Here is a 23,663-nt window from a genome sequence, read left to right as displayed (position 1 = left end):
AGAGATTGTATTTCAAAATAACAATAATTTTATACCGAGATTACATTGAGACACGATCACATACGTCTATTTTTTTATGTGTAGTGATGGGGGTCATGATATGGGCTGCACCAAATGATTGATATATTATAATAATTGATTATGTTTATGTTGTATTAATAGAAGGGGAAGGGCTATAAGACCCTTCCCACTACATGTATAGGTTCCTGGACCACAGATTAGCAATATATGCATTATAAGGTTTAATACTGTTCCACAGTTCTTTTCTAGTCTCTGCCTCTTATAGAAACGGTCTGAGCAGATGTGTGAGCCATTGCGGTCAAAACTGGGTGTCTGTGAGAAAGCGCGTCAAGTCTAAAAGAGATAGACACAGACCCCTGCAGGGGAGTAAATAGATAAGAGACAGGTCAGACATACCACTGTAAGCCACACGTGAATGAAACATTACTGCTGAGCCCTTAGTAGTCCCACTGGACTATTGTTTTCTCCTGCAAGTTTGTATAACTGTATATGCATGGGCTTGGTCTCATGAGTAGAAGGTGTTGACGTAGGCAGTTACATCACTAGGGGTTGACTGCAAGCATATTAAAGCAACTTTGACCTGTTTTATTTTGCAGAACTTACTCTGAAACATACGTGCTGTGTTTCCGTTGTCAACTTCTGTCTGCAATTGCATTAATAAAGGTTTGATTGATTTACTTAAAGAAGATATTGTCTGACTGCTGATTTCACCAATAAGCCAATGATTGACAAGAAATAAGGAACCTACCCCGACAGTGGGGATACTTAGGAATAGATTTCGTAAATTAAACACATTTTTAGCTAGTGATTTTACAGTCTTAATTTTTTTTACTAAAAACTTTGGGGGGCCAAAATACATTTTGGGTGCCAGTTATGGCCCGCGAGCTGCCTGTTACCAACCCATAAGCTAGAATGTTGAGGCCGGGCGACAGCGACAGGTCTTTACAGTGGTGATGTTGGAACTTATGTTGTCACAATATTGTCACAATATCGTAAGAAACCTTTCTGAGAATAGTAGCAAGTCGGTTGTAGGGCTATCGTAGAGTGTACACTAAGCAGCTGTTGAGGAGGACACCTACAGGTCTTCTCTGTGGTGGAGACTGCAGGTCCCTCTGTGTCCTGGAGTTGGGCGTACACACTGATCTTGTACTGCGTGTTAGCTGTCAGGTCATTGAAGCAGTGCCGGGTGGTTCCTCCTCCCAGCCTTGCCTCCTGCTTATATCCATCTAAAATGAAGACAGAATTACCATCACATACTGTACATAGTTTACCACTAGTTACCATCACAATCAATGCTGTTGTCATCAGCAGGAGCATGTTCACCATAGAAATGTATGTAATGAATTCCAATTCCTAGAATTCCAATTCAAAGATGTCCACATTCTATTGTACAACCTCTCTTCCAGGGTTTGGGTCTACCATATTTTTTTAAAGGGATACTCCGGGATTTTGGTAGAGGCCCTTTATCAATTTACCTAGAGTCAGATGAACTCGTGGATAAAAAATGTATGTCTCTGTGTCCAGTATGAAGGAAGTTAGACATAGTTTCGCGAGCCAATGCTAACTAGCGTTAACAAAATTAGTGGAAGTCTATAGGTATCTAGCAAAGCAAGCTAGTAGATACACATAGACATTTCAGTCATTGCACTAATGCTAGCTAGCATTGGCTCGGAAAACTACCTCTAACTTCCTTCATACTGGACACAGAGACATAACATCTGACAGTGCATTCGGAAAGTATTCAGACCCCTTGACTTTTTTATAAATTTTGTTACATTACAGCCTTATTCTAAAACGGATTAAATTTTAGTTTTTTTCTCATCAATCTACACACATTACCCCATAATGACAAAGCAAATACAGGTTTTTAGACATTTTTGCAAATAAACATTTTGGCAGCGATTACAGCCTCGAATCTTCTTGGGTATCTAAGATGGCGCCGACAGAGAGGGCTGCCTCGCTTCTTGCTCTTAGGAAACTTTGCAGTATTTAGTTTTTTTATGTATTATTTCTTACATTGTTAGCCAGGAAAATGTTTTGTGTTATTTCATACAGCTGGGAAGAACTATTGGATATCAGAGCGGTGGTAACTCACCAGCACTACCAGCATTATGACCAGGAATACGACTTTCCCGAAGCAGATCCTTTGTTCACACCCCCCAGGGCAATTGAACTGATTCCAGAAACCGACCAAAAACGATGCCGGCGGAGGAGAGGTACTCGAAGTGGTCTTCTAGTCCGATTTAGGAGGCGCACACACCACCCACCGCTTCCGAGTATATTACTCGCTAATGTTTAGTCTCTGGATAATAAAGTTGACGAGCTCAGGGCGAGGATCTCTTTCCAGAGAGACATCAGGGATTGTAACATACTTTGCTTCTTGGAAACATGGCTCTTTCGGGATATACTGTCTGAAGGGCGGGGGTGTATGTTTCATGATTAACGACTCATGGTGTAATTGTGATAACATACCTCACAAGCAAATGTAGACCGTATTATCACCGTATTATCTTTGGTTATAGTCACGGCCGTGTATATCACCCCTCAAGCTGATACCACGACGGCCCTCAAAGAACTCCACTGGACTTTATGCAAACTGGAAACCACATAACCTGAGGCTGCATTTATTGTAGCTGGGGATTTTAACAAAGCAAATTTGAGAAAAAGGCTGCCGTAGTTCTATCAACATATCGACTGTAGTACTCGCGCTGCCACAACACTCGACCACTGTTACTCCAACTTCTGAGATGCCTACAAGGCCCTCCCCCGACCTCCTTTCGGCAAATCAACCTACCCTAACCAGAAACCGTGGATAGATGGAAGCATTCGTGCAAAACTAAAAGCGCGAACCACCGCATTTAACCTCTCTGACCAAGGTCCTTCTCCCCTGATCGCTCAGTTTGGTCAGGCGGTCAGCTCTAGGAAGAGTCTTGGTGGTTCCAAACTTCTTCCATTTAAGAATGATCCCATCAAGTAGAAACATCTCAATGATGGAAACAGGATGCACCTGAGCTCAATTTCGAGTCTCATAGCAAATGGTCTGAATAAATATGTAAATAATTTCAGTTAAAAAAATTATATACATTTACAAAAAAAATGTAAAACCTGTTTGCCCTTTGTCATTATGGTATATTGTGTGTAGATTGATGAGATTTTGTATTTTATTTAATCCAGTTTAGAATAAGGCTGCAACGTAAACAAAATGTGGAAAAAGTGAAGGGGTCTGAATACTTTCAGAATGCACTGTAGATAAAGGGCCTCGTTGCCAAAATCCCGAAGTATCCCTTTAAGCATCAAGTAAATATCAATATCTGAGCGTGACACAAGTGAAGCATCTTCTGAATTGGAGGACTAGTATTATTACAGCCATAATGACAGATGATACCAGGGGTACAGTTGGCATATTTTGTAATCACTGACAATGTAGCCGAGTAATACATAATAGAACTTGAAGGTGGGGAGATTCTGACAAAGTAACAGCCTCATATCAAACACATCCTATACAGTCATTTCCAATGACTACTGTGTCTAACACTGTATTAAGTCATCAAAAAGCACAGAGCTGAATATGCACACAGTATTAGCACCTATTGAACATACTAAAGCTGTGTCTTAAACATGTATCAAGACCTGTGCCTCTTACACAAACTGGGGGTTATTCAAATATCTGGCAACCCAAGCGGTGGCCTTAATCTGAATAGAATCTCACTATTAGGTCTCCTGTATAGGTGGCGGGCTCATTTCTCACCCCATACATTTTTTCCCGGAACATTCCCCTTAAGGCCTCAATTCAAGCCATTTTCCCACATACACCGAGGTGGTATTTTCTCTGGGTAATTATATATTTATCTAGCCATCATAAATCCTAATTTGGGCCTAATGCCGGCTGATAGATCTAATATTTCAGGAGCTCCCAAAGGTAATACTGCGAAATTGCAATTTGCGAAACGCTACATGATAATAATGAAATTTAGGTCTCAGTGTTAAACTTGATGAATTGCTTGCATTATTTCCCTATCTGACAGATTATACTCATATTTGGATCGACACAGCATTAATGTGACATTGACATTTTAAATGTTCTATAACTGAAATATTCCACCTGTTGCATAAATCCCACTAAATGCTAACTGTATATTAGGAGAAATTGTTAATTGGATGTCATTAATTGGCTAGAATTAGATTAATGCCAGGTTATCTCATTAATTCAGGATTTATTTCGTATAATCCTATGGAAGGGCATACAATATGGAATTTAGACCAATTTGAGGGCATTAAAACTTCTCATAAACTTTAACTATCTATTTAGGACTACGGCACTGACTGAGTAGCAAACTCTCACTTTGACATCAGGTTTAATTTCACTTCCAGACACCCACCCACACTGACAGTTGGTTGGAAGTCTCACGTCTGTGAAGTGATAATTATGACTTAGAAGGTAAAAGGCTCCTAGAATCTTTTCCTGAATATAATTGTTTTGTCTAATAATGTGCTGCTTCGATGCAAATTCAGTATCTAGTTAACTACAATCTGGAACAAAAGTGTCTGGAACTCCCTGTCAGAGCACGTTGAACAAGAAACCCAATTGTTTTTCTTTCTCATCCTCACTTTTTTTTAAATTAGGTGCAATTACGGTCATCCGCCTAACAAGTACAGTGCCTTGGGAAAGTATTCAGACCCCTTGACATTTTCCACATTTTGTTATGTAACAGCCTTATTCTAAAATTGATTAAATAAATACAAATCCTCAGCAATCTACACACAACACCCTATAATGACAAAGTGAAAACAGGTTTTAGAAATTTGTGGCAAATCTATTAAAAAGAAAAAAGAAAAATACCTTATTTACATACGTATTCAGACCCTTTGCTACGAGACTCGAAACTGAGCTCAGGTGCATCCTGTTTCCATTGATCATTCTTGAGATGTTTCTACAACATGATTGAAGTCCACCTGTGGTAAATTCAATTAATGGGACATGATTTGGAAAGGCACATACCTGTCTATATAAGGTCCCACAGTTGACAGTGCATGTCAGAGCAAAAACCAAGTCATGAGTCAAAGGAATTGTCCGTAGAGCTCTGAGACAGGATTGTGTCGAGGCACAGATCTGGGGAAGGGTACAAAAAAATGTCTGCAGCATTGAAGGTCTCCAAGAACACAGTGGCCTCCATCATTCTTAAATGGAAGAAGTCTGGAACCACCAAGACTATTCCTAGAGCTTGCTGCCCGGCTAAACTGAGCAATAGGGGGAGAAGGGCCTTGGTCAGGGAGGTGACCAAGACTCGATGGTCACTCTGACAGAGCTCTAGAGTTCCTCTGTGGAGATGGGAGAACCTTCCAGAAGGACAACAATCTCTCCAGCACTCCACCAATCAGACCTTTATTGTAGAGTGGCCAGACAAAAGCCACTCCTCAGTAAAAGGCACATGACAGCCCGCTTGGAGCTTGCCAAAAGGCACCTAAAGACTCTCAGACCATGAGAAAAATGAATCTCTGGTCTGATGAAACCAAGATTGAACTCCTTGGCCTGAAAGCCAAGCGTCATGTCTGGAGGAAACCTGGCACCATCCCTACGGTGAAGAATGGTGGTGGCAGCATCATGCTGTGGGGATGTAAGCACACTGCCAAGACAACGCAGGAGTGGCTTCGGGACAAATCTCTGAATGTCCTTCAGTGGCCCAGCCAAAGCCCGGACTTGAACCCGATCTAACATCTCTGGAGAGACCTGAAAATAGCTGTGCAGCAACGCTCCCTATCCAATCTGACAGAGCTTGAGAGGATCTACAGAGAAGAATGGGAAAAACTCCCCAAATACAGGTGTGCCAAGCTTGTAGCGTCATACCCAAGAAGACTCGAGGCTGTAACCACTGCCAAAGGTGCTTCAACAAAGTACTGTGTAAAGGGTCTGAATACTTATGTAAAAGTGATTTCAGTTTTTTATTTTTAATACATTTGCAAAAAAATTCTAAAATACTGTTTTTGCTTCGTCATTATGGGGTATCGTGTGTAGATTAATGAGGGAAACAAACAATTTTAACAATTTTAGAAATAGGCTTTAACGTAACAAAAAATCAAAGGGCCTGAATAGTTTCGAATGCACTGTATATCTTGTCCCCACTCACACTTGGCTAGCCATTGTTCACTCTTTTAACTATAGGATATGTAAACGTCAAATCAGCTCACCTTTGAAAAAGCCTTGTAGGCCTACTGTACTGTATATGATTCTAAACCAAAACTCTAACCCCAAATACTAACCCCCTGTACCAAACTTGTACAGTCTGTCCTACTGATGTTATATCTTATGCTTTATACTGTATATAATATAGCATAATATAACATGGTATATCATAGCATTTGAATACTGTTACAAATGACTATCCCCCAGTTCCTTATTCAGTTCTGTTGGGATGTGTGAAATCTCTGTCAGGATTACAAGTGAATCCTCCTCCTGGCAGGCTTCCGTGTCCCGACCGAGATTCCCTGCCAGGAGCATAATTCCTGACCGGGATCACATGTGGATTTTAGGGAGGAGCTGACAGCCTTATCCACATGGAGACGTGTGGCCGCATGGTAATCACCTCCTTCCACTAGAGTGGCTGTGTCAGTGTGTGGGAATACCAATGTGGATTTGGTTGCATATACTGTACTGTACAGTGTAAGTCTGCACACAGCATTGTTAATGCTAAATTATAATTATTTAGCCTCTATGGCCTATTTATTGCCTTACCTCCCTACTCTTCTACATTTGCACACACTGTACATAGATTTTTCTATTGTGTTATACTGTACGTTTGTTTATGTGTAACTCTGTGTTGTTGTTTTTGTCGCACTGCTTTGCTTTATCTTGGCCAGGTCGCAGTTGTAAATGAGAATTTGTTCTCAACTGGCCTACCTGGTTAAATAAAGGTGAAATAAAAAAATAAAATACTGTCAAGGAGAGGGTGTGGATATTTTCCTGACACGATAAATGACTTGCTTTTAGTAACCTCAATACTGTAAACAAACTGTTGTTGGTTCAAAAGGCACAGGGCAAGTTGATAATAGTGTATGTTTGTGTGGTGCTCGGTACTCACTGAGCAGCGACTCGATGACCACACGGTACAGAGTGGCATGGCGGTGGGCACCCCACTGGGCACACACGCTGGTCATCCTCACCTGGTAGGTGTTCAGATTGGTCACTCCAAGGTACACTGTGACAGAGAGAGACAGGCACATTATTACTGTAATAGATCCACCACATCACACTGGAAACCATATCACTCCTCTGAAGGAGATACATAGTGTGAGCATGGATGCCAGATCTGCCTCTGCTTGAGCCAACTCCTTTGTTGTTGTCCTGCATGTGGCAGATCCACCATATCATACTGGAACCCCTTTCACAATGGGCCTAAGACTGAAAAGCATGTCTATGGATCAGTATCTTGTCATCATGACTTGACTTTAACCAGAGCAGCGAGGGTAAAAACACCAGTGATAAAATGATACAGCACAAGACCTGCATATCCTTAACGATACTGAGCAGACATTTACCGTCAGGCAGTACATCTATCGCCACACAGCATATGTCTCCATTTGGGTTGGACTCTAAACATATGGAGCCTTGGCTTCCGTAACCCACGCATGCATTTTTCATTGCGTAAAAGTTATTTTGGGAGTTGAAATATGGTGCCGGTATGTTACTCCTAACGATCGACAGTACAAATCATTTATGCAAATATATGCATACATTTCTTAATCTCATTATTGCGTGCTGCTATGGGTTTGAATATTTCAGTGGGACATAGTACAGTTTCATTCCAAAATGCTACATATCCATTTTCAGAAATGTTAGTAAATTAGGTTTTATTGTTTAAAGAAATATGAAACCGTGGATAGATATGAAAAAGATTGGTATGTTTTTTCACTATTTAATCATGGCATGGAGTTGTTCAATGACAGACAGGTATTCGTTTAAAATCTTGATGGTTGATGGTTTCATTACAGAGACAAATAATTATGTTTTTTTGCAAAATGCTATATATCCGCCTCACTCTCAGAGAAATAAGTAGTACAGCTATGTTTTATAGAGTCAAATGTAACAAATAACTAAATATTTAACAAAAATGTACAAATTATACATTTGTGACATCAATATTAAAATTTTTAACTAATAATAATAACTCAATACAGTAATATGAGATTTGTATGTATAACATTTGCATTTGACATTGTTGTCGTTTAACAGACGCTCTTATCGAGATCGACTTACAGTAAGTGCATTTATCTTACAATAGCATACCTACATATCACAGTCAAATATACAGGATACGAACATTGCATCCAGCTAAACAATGGATATATAGCGTTTTGCAAAAATAACACATTTTACTACACATCTAAAATATATGCATACAAAATCTGAGAACATCTATATTTTACACACACATGAAAGTACCCATAAGCAATAATTTCTGAGGAAAAAACACAAATGTGAAAAATTGGTGGATATAGTGTTTTGGAGAGTTTGGAGTAAATTATGTCCATGTTTTGTACTGAGAGTCACAAAAACAAATTTACCCACAACTGTTTGGTAAATAATCTCATCTGCATTTCTTGGAACATGCAAATTTCACAATGCATATGAATAAATTCATAATGTTTAAGGTAGACTGCATTACATACTACATAACATAAAATATAGCCATTCATTAACTTTCACAACACAACTATAAGGAGATCTTGAACATGACATTGAGCCATCCCCATTTTCTCTTATTATAGTGCCGTGTTCATTAACATGCTCACTGTATGTCAGTCAGGCATCAAACTCCACCCAAGAGACACCCTATCCTGATGGCTATATTGCTATCTATGCCCTTCAAAATCACACGCTACCCAAGCGTGCTTTGCTTAATTATTATGCACAAGGTGATACCATAGTCTTAACGCAAACAAATGCGAGTCTCTAGTCTCCACTCCTCCCTACAATCTGATTATCTGGGAGCTGCCAGCTCTAATAAGACAATGATCTCTGTTACAGTGCTGAGTCGCTGACACTGGTACTACATTAGGCACGTCTGCCTGGCCACTTGATATCATTGTGGCGTCTTCAATCTCTGATGGAGTGAAGCTGTGCTACTCAATAATTCACACTGACTCAGACAGTTCCAGTCAACCTACAGGGGCGGCAGGTGGTCTAGAGGTTAGGAGCTTTGGCCCAGTAACTGAAAGGTTGCTGGTTCAAATCCCTGAGCCAAATAGGTGAAAATTGTGTTGACGTGCCCTTAAGCAAGGCACTGAACCCTAATCACTCTGGGTAAATGTAGAGAGGGGTCTAACTCAACCTTACATATGCATGGAAAAAAGATGATGACTAACGAAAGTGGTATAATATCTAAAAATGTCTATATTTTATGTAAATTGTCTTGTTTCTGATGAGTGATCAATGTGACCAAAAATCTTGTAGTAAGTATTAAACTGTTTAGTATAAAGGTTTGTTATGTTCTGTAGGCACGAAGAGGGTAAGTAATTATGCAGTTACAGTATACACAGTGTCCATTCTGGAGTCCCGTTCTACCTGGAGGCGCTGAGTTAAATAAGTTAAATAAGTTGAATAATCGATTCATTAACTGTTTATTATGCAAAGTATCCATTCTCAAGTCCCATTCTACCTGGGGCTAGTATACTCACATGTCCTGGCCTTGCCGGTGAGGGTCTCGCTGGCGCCGGTAGAGTAGGAGGCGATGACCCTAACGCCGTACTCAGTACCGCTCATCAGGTTCAGGATCAGCATGGTGTTCACGTCCTCGCCCACAAAGGTCTCCAAAGCAGGTCCCGGACCTATGGAGAAGAGAGGTATGTGTGTGTGTGTGTATGTGTGAGAGAGAGAGACAGCTCACATTCACCACCACACATACTACCGCACACTGCTTGCAGAACTCGTAGGCTACTCTCGGCTAAGGAGCATTTAAAACATTATTGATTTTTTTTCAGCTGTCCATGATTGCTTGAATTTCATGAATACTGCATCGTATTAAGGGTGAAGTGGAGTTGAGTGTAGTGGCTTGTCAGTCAGAAAACAGCTTTAGACATAATTGTGTGGAAAGTTTTAAACATGTTTTGTGTCAATGCGGTTTTGCCCTCTACCAGAGGGCATCCTAACAATAGCATGATAGGTATTTCTCTGTTAATAAGCATGTTGTGCTTAGAAGGTGATGAATTGGACAGATCACATGTGAATAGGATCACAAGCGTAGAAGGGGGACCAGAAGATCATCCTTTGTAGTTAACAAAATATATTGAATGAGGATTCATGCACTTTTCCACTGTGTGTGTGCAGTAGTAGTAGCAGTAATATTAGTAATAGTAGTAGTAGTGATAGTAGTAGTAATAATAGTAGTACTAGTAGTAGTACTAGTAATAGTAGTAGTAGTAGTGGGAGTACTGATAGTAGTAGTAATAGGAGTAGTAGTAATAATAGTAGTACTAGTAGTAGTAGTAGTAGTAATAGTAGTAGTAGGAGTACTGATAGTAGTAGTAATATTAGTAATAGTACTAGTAGTTGTAGTAGTAGTGGGAGTACTGATAGTAGTAGTAATAGTGGTATTAGTAGTAGTAGTAGTGATAGTAGTAGTAATAAAAGTAGTAGTACTATACTAATAGTAGTAGTAGTAATATTAATAGTACTAGTAATAGTAGTAGTAATAGTAGTAGGAGGAGTACCGCTAGTAGTGGTAATATTAGTAGTAGTGATAGTAGTAGGGATAGTAGTAGTAGTAATATACTAATAGTAGTAATAGTACTAGTAGTAATAGTAATAGTAGTAGGAGTACTGATAGTAGTAGTAGTGCTAGTATTAGTAGTGATAGTAGTAATAATAGTAGCAGTAGTAATATACTAATGGTAGTAGTAGTAATAATAGTAGTAATAATAGCAATACTGTAGCAGTAGTAGTAAAATTAGTAGCAGTAATAGTAATAGTAGTATTGGTTGTAATAGTAGTAGTAGTAGGAGTACCGATAGTAGTAGTAATATTAGTTGTAGTACTAGTAATAGTAGTAGTGATAGTAATAGTAATAGCAATATTAGTAATAGTGGTATTAGTAAAAGTAGTAGTACTAGCAGTAGTAGTGGTAGTAATAGTAGTAGTAGGAGTACTGATAGTAGTAGTAATATTAGTAATATTACTTGTGGTAGTGATCGTAGTAGTAGTAGTAGTAGTAATATTAGTAGGAGTACTGATAGTAGTAGTAATAGTAGTATTAGTACTAGTAGTGACAGTAGTAGTAATACAAGTAGTAGTAATATACTAATAGTTGTAGTAGTAATATTAATAGTAGTAGTAATAGTAGGAGTAGTGATGGTAATAGTAGTAGTAGTAGTAATAGTAGTACTAGTGGTGGTAGTAGTAGTAGTAAAACACTAATAGTAGTAGTAGTAATAGTAATAGTAACAGTAGAAGGAGTACTGATAGTAGTAGTAACAGTAGTAGTGGTAGTAGTAGTAGTAGTAGTAGTAGTAGTAGTAGTAGTAGTAGTAGTAGTGATAGTAGTAATAATAGTAGTAGTAGTAATAGACCAACGGTAGTAGCAGCAATAATAGTAGTAATAACAGCAATAGCAGTAGTAGTAATAGTAGTACTATTAATAGTAATAGTATTAGTAGTAGTAGTAATAGTAGTAGTAGCAGTAATAGTAATAGTAATAGTAGTAGTAGTAACAATAGTAGTAGTAGCAGTAATAGTAGCAGTAGTAGAGTAATAGTAGTAGTAATGGTTGTGGTAATAGTGGTAGTAGCAATAGTAGTAGTAATAGTAGTAGTAATAGTAGTAATAGCAGTAGTAGTAGTAATATTAGTAGTAGTAGTAGTAGTAAAAGGAAGAGATGGACTGTGTAATATATGCTTTTAATAGGCAGTATAGATAATGTTGGGTTTATGTGGGTAAGATGGGATATCTTTAGAAATAATCAGTACTTTGTGTGTGTGTGTGTGTGGGGGGGGGCATGAATGTGTGTGTACATACCAGAGATGGGATTGTAGACGACCCTATAGCCCATAGTGGGGGATGGGGGCGTGTCCCAGGTGATACGGAAGCGGTTGTACCATTCCTCCGAAACTCTCAGGTTCCTAGGAGCAGACAGTGGCACTGCAGGATGAATGAAAGAATAGATGGATAGATGGGAAATAAGTATTGAGACATGAGACAGATAGATATAGAGAGTTAAATGGAAAAAGAACAAAAGAGACAGACAGACAGAAAGTTAGAGGGAGAGAGAGAGATAGAGGTATAGAGTGAGTGAGCGATGGACAGAGAGAGAGAGAACAGAACTCACTCAGTAATAAGGTACATTTTCATCAAGTACAGTTATGAATTGTAGATGAGAAACTCTGCGTACATATGAGTCACGCCGTCTCCTGTCCTAAAAAGAGAAGCACACTGGGGAGTTCTTAAATTAAACACGATACATGTCTGATGGGCTTTAAGACGACTAACTTTGAGTCAGACTCACAGCGTTGGACTGAATTACAACTGGATTCAGTAGTTAGCATGACTTCTCCAGACCTCAGACCTGTTCCATACAGTACAAATCATTCACACACACACACATATACACACACACATTCAATGTGACATGTTGTTTTCCATTCTTAAAGTGGACAATACATTTCAAATTGGTGTCCAGGGACTGTTCTTTTCAGAGCAGGGAAAATAATCAGTAACTACTCATGTAAGCTTTTGAGGAAGATAAAGAATGAAAATGTGAATTCCATTCAAAAATGTTTGTTAATGATGTGAGTGCTTTCAGCTTCTGACAACCACCGGGGGCGGGCTGCTGGCCATGTTGACTCCAATGCTTCCCACAGTTGTGTCAAGTTGGCTGGATGTCCTTTGGGTGGTGGACCATTCTTGATACACATGGGAGACTGTTAAGCGTTAAGAACCCAGCAGCATTTAAGTTCTTGACACACCGGTGCGCCTGGCACCTACTACCATACCCCGTTCAAAGACCCTTACATTTTTTGTCTTGCACATTCACGCTATGAATGGCACACATACACAACCCATGTCTCAAATGTCTCAAGGCTTAAAAATCATTCTTTAACCTGTCTCCTCCCCTTCATCTACACTGATTGAAGTGGATTTAACAGGTGACATCAATAACGGATCATAGCTTTCACCTGGATTCATTTAGTCAGTCTATGTCATGGAAATAGCAGGTGTTCTTAATGTTTTGTACACTCAGTGTGCGAAGAGCGTACAAAGCTGTCATCAAAGCAAAGGGTGGCTATTTTGAAGAATCTCAAATATTTTGATTTGTATAACACTTATTTGGTTACTACATGATTCCATATGTGTTATTTCATAGTTTTGATGTCTTCACTATTATTCTACAATGTAGAAAATAGTAAAAATAAAGAAAAACCCTGGAATGAGTAGGTGTATCCAAACTTTTGACTGGTACTGTATATCTCAGAGTCCGTGTCACCATGGAGAGAAGGTCATGCAGACAGACTTACAGGTGCGTCCCATGCGGCTGACACCGGGGCCGTCTCCGTCGGCGTAGACCGGGGTGACCGTCACCTTGTACTCCATGTCAGACAGCAGTGGCTGCAGCAGGAGGCTGTTCTGACCACCTGGGACCATTTTCTAGAACACACACACACACACACACAGTTGCCAATCACAATATGAGGACGACAAGGTTCTGGTATTGTCTGGAGTGGAGGTCGGTGAAGGGACATGCTGGGTCAATGTGACTGGTGATTAAATGTACTGGAGTTGTATCAGAGGAACAGATACAACTAGTAGGTAGCCTTGTAGCAGACCTGTCTGTGCGTCATTGCTTGGTCATTGTGAACATGTGAACACTGTGAATTCGTAATGTAGGCTGTCTAATTTCAGAATCACCTAGAATGTCTGTCATTTCTGGACTGCAGCCACTCCTCCTCCTCTTCCCTCTCTCTCTGTCTCTGTTTCTCTCTCATCCACTCTCCATTCCTCCTCTCATTCCTGTTTGCATTCCGAGCGTCTAGCCTCGCCTCCATCCCCAAAAGTTCCACAGCCGTGACAAGTGGCGAGTTTGATAAATCAATTTCAGGCCAACTGGATGAAAATAGCAGCTATCTTTTTTGAAGGGGGGGACCGCAGGACGGAGTGTGACCCAAGTAGCCAAGTCCCAGTGCCACCGCCGTTGCCAAAAGAAATTATAACTTGGTCGCTCCCTCAAACTATTTATAATTTATCCGGTTCAAACTAGTTGGGAATGAAGTATCTGTGAAGAATGCAAACTCTCAATCCCCTTGACTTTACTACAAAGTAGGGCTGTGGGTTCCACTCTACTGCTCCTATTCCTTGGCTGGCCTTCAATAACCTTTGTTCGGATGGGAGCTGTTCAGGCTGTGGTGCTGAAAGTTGCCAGTGAATTCAGAAACCAAATGCGAGGCTTCAGTGGCTTTTCCCAGTTTTCCTGTACTACTAGCAGTGGACTAGGAATGAATTGGTGTTTTGTCATTGAAAGTCATGATTGCATTGTATAGTTATCTTTCAATGAGGCTGTAACATTGGTTTGGGATGTCGCATTACAAAACCAGCAAGGTTTATACAAGAGATAAGTATTACTTATCGACTACATTCCCACCACCAGTTTTCAAATACAAAGCGGACTACAACATTCTGATATCAATAGATAAGGAATCTGATTAAACACTAAATCACTATGCATCTGGCACAAACGCTTAAAGACTACCATACAACCCCAATTTCTCCCATACATACATATCTAATCATTAAAAAGGTCACCAAGAGCAGTGCGTTCTCAAGAGACACTGGCTGAATGACTGGCGTCAATACAACACTAATCCATTCAGACAATGTAAGCTTATCGCTAATGGGAGAGCGAGGGGCTGGTTTTATTGTAGTGGCCGTATAAGACGGTCATACTAGTGTCATGACGCTGGCCTGGGGGTAGGTTTATGACAGTCATAAATACCTCTCCCCCCCTTTTTTCCTCTCGCTACCTTACTGATGTGATTATTGAAAATCCCTTGGTTAACATAGAGATTCTGGGAACATCAGAAGGTGGGGGGAAATGAACCATATTTTGGTAATCCCACCAGTTGAACATATGCATTGGTACTTAATGAATATGATGTCAGTTCAGTTGTCATCTGAGACATTCTCATCAATGATAGGATGACAAACAGTACAGTGGAAAGTCTACACATTATAGTTATCAGATTCACATGGAATTGTTGTGCAATTCAAATGTTTAAATATACAATTATTGGTGAAAAGATTAAATGTAATTTTAGCTTCCAAATGAGAGAATTGGGTTTTCATAAGGTTAGGGCTCTGCTCAATCAGTGGCCCGCCCCTGTGAAGAGACATGGGTTATAAAACTATGAAAACACACCCTTCTCCCTCCACTATATAAGCCCTTGACGAAAATGTAACCTTCTGTTCCGGGTACATTAGGATGACGATCCGATGTCAGAAGGGTTCAGATAATAACTACAGAACGAAGCCAACCTCAGCGTGAGCTTTGGTTGCGAATGGTATGAACTTTGAACTTTTATTCACTACAGAAGTGATACCTCCTAGCCGTTGAGTTAGCAACAGCAGCTGCAAACGTGGGCTAGGAAAGAACAGACAGAGTATCCCGTCTACCACACAACGACGTTACTACAACGTATCCAATTTACCACCAGAGACATTCTTCAAAGGACAAAGAACTCTGTTGGGCAACACGGCCTTCCATCTACCACCAACCTATTGAAGCGCAGCTCAGAGTAAATATTTATTGCATTTTCCTTTTCCAAATGGGCGGTAATTTAGAATGCATAGGATATTGTATTTACAATAGCACAGCTTCTCCCTTTGTTCCTCAGTCTTCCCGCTCTTTCACTCAAACCCAACCCACTTTCCTTTGTGTAACCCGCTGTCATATCTGCTCCGTCCACCAGGGACGTTTTCCTTTATGACATAATTGGTAATCAAGGTATGATTCATTCTGTGTATATGTAATTCTGTGTGATTAGTTAGGTATTTAGTAAATACATAATTAAACCCAATTTTGTATTGCTGATTCAACTTGTTAGCCAGGGTTCGTGAAGATAACCAAGAATTTACAACTTTCAGATGAGACTGAAATAAGGTGACGATTAATATTGACTGCTATTGATGTAATATATTACTAGGTCTTTAAGAGTTTATTTGGAAGATAACAGCTCTATAAATATTATTTTGTGGTGTCCCGACTTTCTAGTTAATTACATTTACATGATTAGCTCAATCAGGTAATATTAATTACAGAGAAAGGATTTTATAGAATAGCATGTCATATCACTTAATCCGGCATAGCCAAAGACACGACACTAGGAAGCATGGGGGGGTCATACTCTGTTTATCTTAAATATGAATTAGAGGAAGGGCTGACATTGTAAAGAGCTAGGCTGTGGAGATATTGGAAATCATACTAACGGAGAAGAAAGGAATTCTTCTTGTTTGCGTCTTACCGTCTCCTTGGCACGATCGCCCCTGGCGGTGACATAGGCGACGCGGTACTGACGCACGTTGCGGTCCTGCAGCTCCCAGGACACCTCCATGCTGAAGGTGGTGTGATCGCTGAGCAGGAGGTTCCTCACACCCAGACGCACAACTGGGTGAAGGAGGGAGGGAGGAAGGAAGGGAGGGAGAGAGGGTACAGGAGGTTGGAGGAAGGTAGAAAAAGAGGGTAGTGAGGGAGAGTAAGGGTGGAGGGAGGGGGAGGTTGAAAAAGGATGAGTTGAGAAAGGGAGGTGGAAAATGGGGCGAGGAGAGAGACACCAGGTGGCTTTACTATGCAGACGGTGTGGGTGGATGCATACATTTGAATAAACACAATATCATTAGACTAATGATGCAACAGTGCAGAAAGAGACAGCAAACAAAAACACAGAGGTCATTACCATCACTATTATAATCAACAGGACAAGTTGGGGGAAAATACTATTAAAAGCTCCCACAAAAATCACGTTATAAAAATCTTTACAGTACATGACTGAAAAAATCTAATTTACCTGCTTTGGTGGTAGCTTGTGTGGTAGTTGTGGTAGTAGTAGCTTTTGTGGTAGTCGTTGTTCTTGCCACTGAAAAACAGACAAAATGGTCAGATTAATTAAGTAAATGTGTATATTGAGCCTTCAAAAGAAGAATAAGAGGGGAGCCTATAGTTTAGACTGTTTAATGACAATGTTTCAGCACCAAGGTCTTTCTCAAGACCAGTCTCACTGTAGCAAACATACAAGACATGGGTATGTATCTAAGCTGTGTGTGGTGGACATGCACGATTTTAACAAATGCATTGAAAGTCACAAAGTGCTTAATCGTAACCCGCATTAAAGCGCCCAAAGAGCAAGCAGTAGCACAGTGGCAACACTAAATCAATACAATAATCAATACAATCCCTAATGTTCAATTAACCCTGATTGGAGTGGAGTTTTCTTTAATTACCTGTTGACTCTGTGAGGGTCACGGCGTTGCTTTCTTCCTCGTTTCTGAAGACAGCAATCAGAGAGACCTCGTACTCAGTGATGGGCCTCAGTCCAGTCAGCAGGTGGCTATTCATTTTACCGTTCACTAGCATCTTCACCATAGAGGGAGGGAGGGAGGGGAATGTAGAGTAAAGTTGAGTCAACGTCAGATATTTCTGCTGCTACCAAATACACTTACGGACTGGAATTCTACAGTCACCAAAAGGGCTTCAAAATAACACTTCAAAACACATACTGTAGAAGGTAAGTAAGCAATCCATATTTGTATCTAGCATGACTGGCTTTGTGTCAATATCCAATGAGTGCCTGATAAATGGTCAATCTTTAACTGCTCAGGGATGTGATAGAAAGTATGCCAAGCATTGTGGGAGGTGAGTCGTACAACTTCCAATACAGCATGCATAACCTGAGAAAAATCACGTAGCTGAAAACTCTTCTAGCAGAGACAATTCAATTGCAGTCATAGATTCTTTAGCTGATGTGAGACACCAGAATGAAACATAATTGCAGTAACAGACAGAAAGAGAACTGTACATCCATTCAACCAGCCAGCTAGCCAGCCAGCCAGCTAGCCAGCCAGTCAGTCAGTCAGTCAGTAGATAAGACAGCCAGACACAGACCTCTTTAGTGTCTCCTCCTCTGATGGGGGTCCATGTGAGTCTGTAAAGGACCACGTCGTGGGCTGAGTGTTCCCAGGTGACCCTGAAGCTCTCTGTGGAGACTTCACTGCTCCTCAGGTTCAGAGGCTCTGGGACCGTCTCTGGTTTAGACACAAAGGGTTAAGAAGCCTCAAAATAATGGAAGGAGTTCCACATCATTTTGGCATCCCACATATGAGTGGTCATATTCAGTCAGCACTCTCTTTTAAATACACTTTATCACATGTAAGAAAGTGTTCATGACTTACATCAGTGTTTCCTCTTCAAATGCAGTTAGATAATTTGGTAGCACTTTCCAGAGAAATAGAATGCCCATCCATCACGGAACGTTGAATTGAATGGTAACGTCCGTTTTAGTAATTATATTTCTATGGCACCTTCTACAAGCCACAGCATGTATGGCCTTTTTTGTATTATAAAGGCTGTTGTTGAAAGCCAAGAGCTGCCAATAGCATTGCTTATACAGGTAGAGGCAGTCTTACTAGTGGTGAAGCTGTCAGTCAAGGGCTCTGCCTGGCCCTCGTCATAGATAGCAAAGATGGCCACCGTGTACTCGGTCAATGACGTCAGGTTCCTTAGCAACAGGGTGGTGATGCGGCCAACGTCCATCTACGGCCACCGAAGAGAGAGGTCAGGGTTAACGGTCAGTGTGAGTCCCTCTATGTGACAATAAAACATATATACTGTATATAAATATATTTCTTTATTGCATCTCATAAAGGTAGTATCCTTCCAGTGATGCCTACTTTTCTATACATCAGGCAGAATCATATATCAGATTATATATCACATTCTATAAGATTTATATGTTAGCAAGATGCTAACTGTTTTTTTAAAGTTATTTATTTAGGGGGAAAGTCTGCGACATTAACATTAACACATTAATTGTGTTAATGTGCCCATCTATTCATGGGCTTAAAGTCCAGCTACATTATTGGCCAAGTGCCGTGAGCACTAACCTCATTGGTCTGCACTCCATTGGTCTTGACGTACATGATGCGGTAACCGTTGGCCTTCTTGGACGTCGCCTCCCAGGTGAGTCTGGCCGAGCTGTGGTCGACGTTGGAGAAGCGCAGGTTCCGCGCCGGGGTCAGGGGTACTGGGAGAAGAGGGGGGCAGAAAACAGGAACACGGCTCACAGGTCAACCCTAATACGGTTCCAATTAAACGCAAGAACCTGAGTCACCCTCCCGCCGGTGCATGACGTGACTCTTTTTGTTTGAGAGTTCCTCTCCGAGGAACAAAAGGGCAGAAGAATGGCCTTTTGCGCTCAAAACACATTCTCTGGCAAAGTTAAAATTTAACAAGGAGCTTTACTTTAGGTAGGGCTAGAAGTCCTGCTTAGAATTACTCCCTGGATTTTCTTGCTGCGCTTCATTCACCTTAATTTAAATCAGGGTCAGCGTTTAGTTTAAGACGCAGGGAGCATGAAAATAATGCAGTGAAGGTGAACTGGGTTCATGGAATTGGAAATAAAGTTGGAGAGAAAGGTTTTAAAGTTTGGCAAGGATCTACACTACCATTCAAAAGTTTGGGGTCACTTAAATATGTCCTTGTTTTTGAAAGAAAAGCACATTTTTTGTCCATTAAAATAACATCCTAGAAGGCCAGCATCCCGGAGTCACCTCTTCACTGTTGACATTGAGACTGGTATTTTGCGGGTACTATTTAATAAAACTGCCAGTTGAGGACTTGTGAGGCGTCTGTTTCTCAAACTAGACACTCTAATGTACTTGTCCTCTTGCTCAGTTGTGCACCGGGGCCTCCCACTCCTCTTTCTATTCTGGTTAGAGCCAGTTTTCTCTGTTCTGTGAAGGGAGTAGTACACAGCGTTGTACGAGATCTTCAGTTTCTTGGCAATTTCTCACATGGAATAGCCTTAATTTCTCAGAACAAGAATAGACTGATGAGTTTCAGAAGAAAGTTCTTTGTTTCTGGCCGTTTTGAGCCTGTAACTGAACCCACAAATGCTGATGCTCCAGATACTCAACTAGTCTAAAGAAGGACAGTTTTATTGCTTCTTTAATCGGACAACAGTTTTCAGCTGTGCTAACATAATTGCAAAAGGGTTTTCTAATGATCAATTATCCTTTTAAAATTATAATCTTGGATCAGCTAAAACAACGTGCCATTGGAACACAGGAGTGATGGTTGCTGATAATGGGCATCTGTACGCCTATGTAGATATTCCATAAAAAATCTGCAGTTTCCAGCTACAATAGTCATTTACAACATTAACAATGTCTACACTGTATTTCTGATCAATTTGATGTTATTTTAATGGACAAAAAATTTGCTTTTCTATCAAAAAACAGGACATTTCTAAGTGACCCCAAACTTTTGAACGGTAGTGTATTCCAATGCAGTTTGCATACAGGAAGAGCAGTTCAGTGGAGGATGCAGTCCTGACGTTGTTGCACAGTGCCATGACACACCTGGAGAGGGCTCACTCTTATGTGTGCATCCTTTTCCTAGACTTCTACTCTGCTTTTAACTGCATGCAGCCTCACCTTCTCTCCTACCTATAGATTGACCCCAGCATTACCTTGCGGGTGCTGGTCTTCCTGCTGAACAGGGGGCAGTATGCCAAGTTCAACAACACAACATCCCTTCCTCTGTGTTCATCTACCGGTTCCACCCAAGGAACTAGCATCTCTCCAGTCTTATTCTCCATATACACCAATGACCTGAGTGTCTCCGACAGGGACTGCTTGGCAGTGAAATATGTAGGTGACAGCGCCCTTGTCGACCTCTCAGATGACTGCATTTCCCAACAGAAGTAAACAGGGTTCATGACTGGCGCAATAACAACTACCTCACACTCACACTCAACATCAACAAAACAAAATAATTGCTCATTGATTTCAGGAGGAAGGCAGACCCAGTGAGCCACCTAGTCCTGGGTGCTAAACAGGTAGAGAGAGTGGGGAGTTTACCTGGCCACTGGGCACAGACGTCAGTTCAGCGTCGAGTTTTGATGTACATTTGGTTGAATTGTCAACTAGTGTGAATTCAACGTCAAATCAATAACAAGTTTCACCATGTCATTGGATTTAGATTTAAAAAATATGAAATTCCCTTACGTTGATGACTTTTCTCAAATCCAATCAGTTTTCCACGTTGATTCAACGTCATCACATTGCATTATTGGGTTGAAATGACGTGGAAACAACGTTGATTCAACCAGTTTTTCCCCAATGGCTGGGAATCATCATGGACAGCACACTCTCGTTTAATGCCAACACCCAGAACATCAATAAAAAGTGGCAACAACTCCTGCACAGACTGAGACAACTGAAATGTCAACACCCGGAAACTCTCCAACTACTACACTTGTCATATAGAGAGTGTGCTGACTTTCTGTTCCTGGTCTGGTACAGAGGGCTGTCAGTGGCTCATAAAGGTGTCCCCAGGAAGACTATGAACCTGGGTTCCAAGCTCTGCGGGCTGCAGTGCAAGGGGCTTCAGGGCCTCTACGATAAATGTGCAACGGCCAATGCCAAGCGCATCAGAGAGGACCCCACCAACAATCTTGCCCAATGTTTCGAGGTGCTGTCCTCTGGAAGGAGATTAAGGGTCCCCACTGTTCAGTAAGAATAGGAGCAAGGCAAGTTTCATTCCATCAGGCTGCTGAACAGTGGGACATAGGACTTATGTTGAGATGAGTTGAGAATACACAATATGTTATTTAGATCATGTTACGTACCTCAATTCTAATAGTGTTTAAGACAGTGTTTATCTTTCCCATTCTATTAGGATTGAGACATATAGGCTGGATCTACACCACATCCAACAACGTTTTATTTTGAGTGAACTATCTCTTTAAGGCACTATCCTGCAGCCTTAAAACAGACAAAACGTGTAAGGACAACTACTTTCTAAACTGTTTTTAAGTCTCTGTATGGGTCGTTCCACCAATTCCGTGCCTTTTGAGAAGTATAACTTGGTCCAAAAAAAACGTTTGATTTTACTATATTTTAACATTCTGTCATAAAGAGCACATGTTCAACTTAATAAAAAACATGTTTTCCCATCTCAAGAGGTTACATACAAAAAATGACTATAGTAAGTGCCTATTAAGTGCCAAATAATGTAACTGGGTTGACCGTAACAAGGTTGACAATTTCATCTTCAATCCTATTGTGACAGGTGGAATGGAAACTTGATGTGTGAAACAGGGAGTGGCAATTGAATGTAAGTTTTACAAAACAAATGAAATTGTTAAAACATTTCTTGCCAGTCTATCTAGGGTTGATGTGTTATGCTCGACCGGCTGTTTTCCACCACAAAACACAAAATAATTGACAAAAACAATAGATCCAGCTCACCTCCTTTAACACACAAAATTAAGGAATAGTTTCACAATATTAAAACGAGACTTCAGTTCACGTAACAGGGTTGAAATGAAGGGCACACGTAAATGAATCACTAATCACATTAAATAAATAATAGTCTTCAGAAATGACTTTGTCAAATCAACAAAATATCTAGGGCTTTACAATGGTGAAAACGTGGAGGATTTCTGGTGTTAAGTGGGTTTACATCTTCCTAGAAGTGACAGAGGGTGCATGGAGGGACATGTCAGAATGCTGAATATTGGCACTTTAGCAAGTCTTTATTCATATAAAAAAATCTGATTGATTGAATTCTCCATGTGGTCTATATTAAAGGACACTTCATTTAATATAACAGTTTTGTGGGCCTCCCGGGTGGTGCAGTGGTCTAGGGCACTGCATCGCAGCGCTAGCTGTGCCACCAGAGATTCTGGGTTCGCGCCCAGGCTCTGTCGCAGCCGGCTGCGAACGGGAGGTCTGTGGGGCGACGCACAATTTGCCTAGCGTCGTCCGGGTTAGGGAGGGTTTGGCCGGTAGGGATATCCTTGTCCCATCGCGCACCAGCGACTCCTGTGGCGGGCCAGGTGCAGTACGCGCTAACCAAGGTTGCCAGGTGCACGGTGTTTCCTCCGACACATTGGTGCGGCTGGCTTCCGGGTTGGATGCGCGCTGTTTTGTGAAGCAGTGCAGCTTGGTTGGGTTGTGTTTCGGAGGACGCATGGCTTTCGACCTTCGTCTCTCCCGAGCCCGTACGGGAGTTGTAGCGATGAGACAAGATAGTAATTACTAACAATTGGAAACCACGAAAAAGGGGGTAAAAATTCAACAATTTCTTTTTTTTTTATATATATATATAACAGTTTTGTAAAATGTAATATGGGTGCACAATTTCTACTTAAAATACCAAAGGGACGCAAAAGGCGCTCATTTCGTGGAACGACACATACAGTTGAAGTCGGAAGTTTACATACACCTTAGCCAAATACATTTAAACTCAGTTTTTCACAATTCCTGACATTTAATCCAAGTAAAAATTCCCTGTCTTAGGTCAATTAGGATCACCACTTTATTTTAGGAGTGTGAAATGTCAGAATAATAGTACAGAGAATGATCTATTTCAGCTTTTATTTCTTTC

The 23,663-nt window shown here is 40.7% G+C and overlaps 1 protein-coding gene across 5 annotated transcripts in view; it reads right to left on the bottom strand.

Annotated features, from left to right (window-relative positions):
* Window positions 1-23,663, bottom strand: part of LOC139558960 (collagen alpha-1(XIV) chain-like) — a 95,389-nt gene that overhangs the window by 36,450 nt on the left and 35,276 nt on the right. For all 5 annotated transcript variants that reach the window (XM_071374497.1, XM_071374498.1, XM_071374494.1 and 2 more), the window contains 11 exons: window positions 19,154-19,293; window positions 18,677-18,803; window positions 18,156-18,295; window positions 17,495-17,627; window positions 17,062-17,130; window positions 16,519-16,661; window positions 13,522-13,651; window positions 12,026-12,148; window positions 9,694-9,843; window positions 7,098-7,214; window positions 1,101-1,247 (listed from right to left, as the gene is read on the bottom strand). In XM_071374497.1, the coding sequence (XP_071230598.1) occupies window positions 1,101-1,247; window positions 7,098-7,214; window positions 9,694-9,843; window positions 12,026-12,148; window positions 13,522-13,651; window positions 16,519-16,661; window positions 17,062-17,130; window positions 17,495-17,627; window positions 18,156-18,295; window positions 18,677-18,803; window positions 19,154-19,293 (1,419 nt within the window). The remainder of the gene's footprint in view (window positions 1-1,100; window positions 1,248-7,097; window positions 7,215-9,693; window positions 9,844-12,025; window positions 12,149-13,521; window positions 13,652-16,518; window positions 16,662-17,061; window positions 17,131-17,494; window positions 17,628-18,155; window positions 18,296-18,676; window positions 18,804-19,153; window positions 19,294-23,663) is intronic.

Source organism: Salvelinus alpinus, chromosome 29 (genome assembly GCF_045679555.1).
Source record: "Salvelinus alpinus chromosome 29, SLU_Salpinus.1, whole genome shotgun sequence".
NCBI lineage: Eukaryota > Metazoa > Chordata > Actinopteri > Salmoniformes > Salmonidae > Salvelinus > Salvelinus alpinus.
Note: the sequence above shows the minus strand (reverse complement) of the source record. Positions and strands in the feature narration are given on the sequence as shown.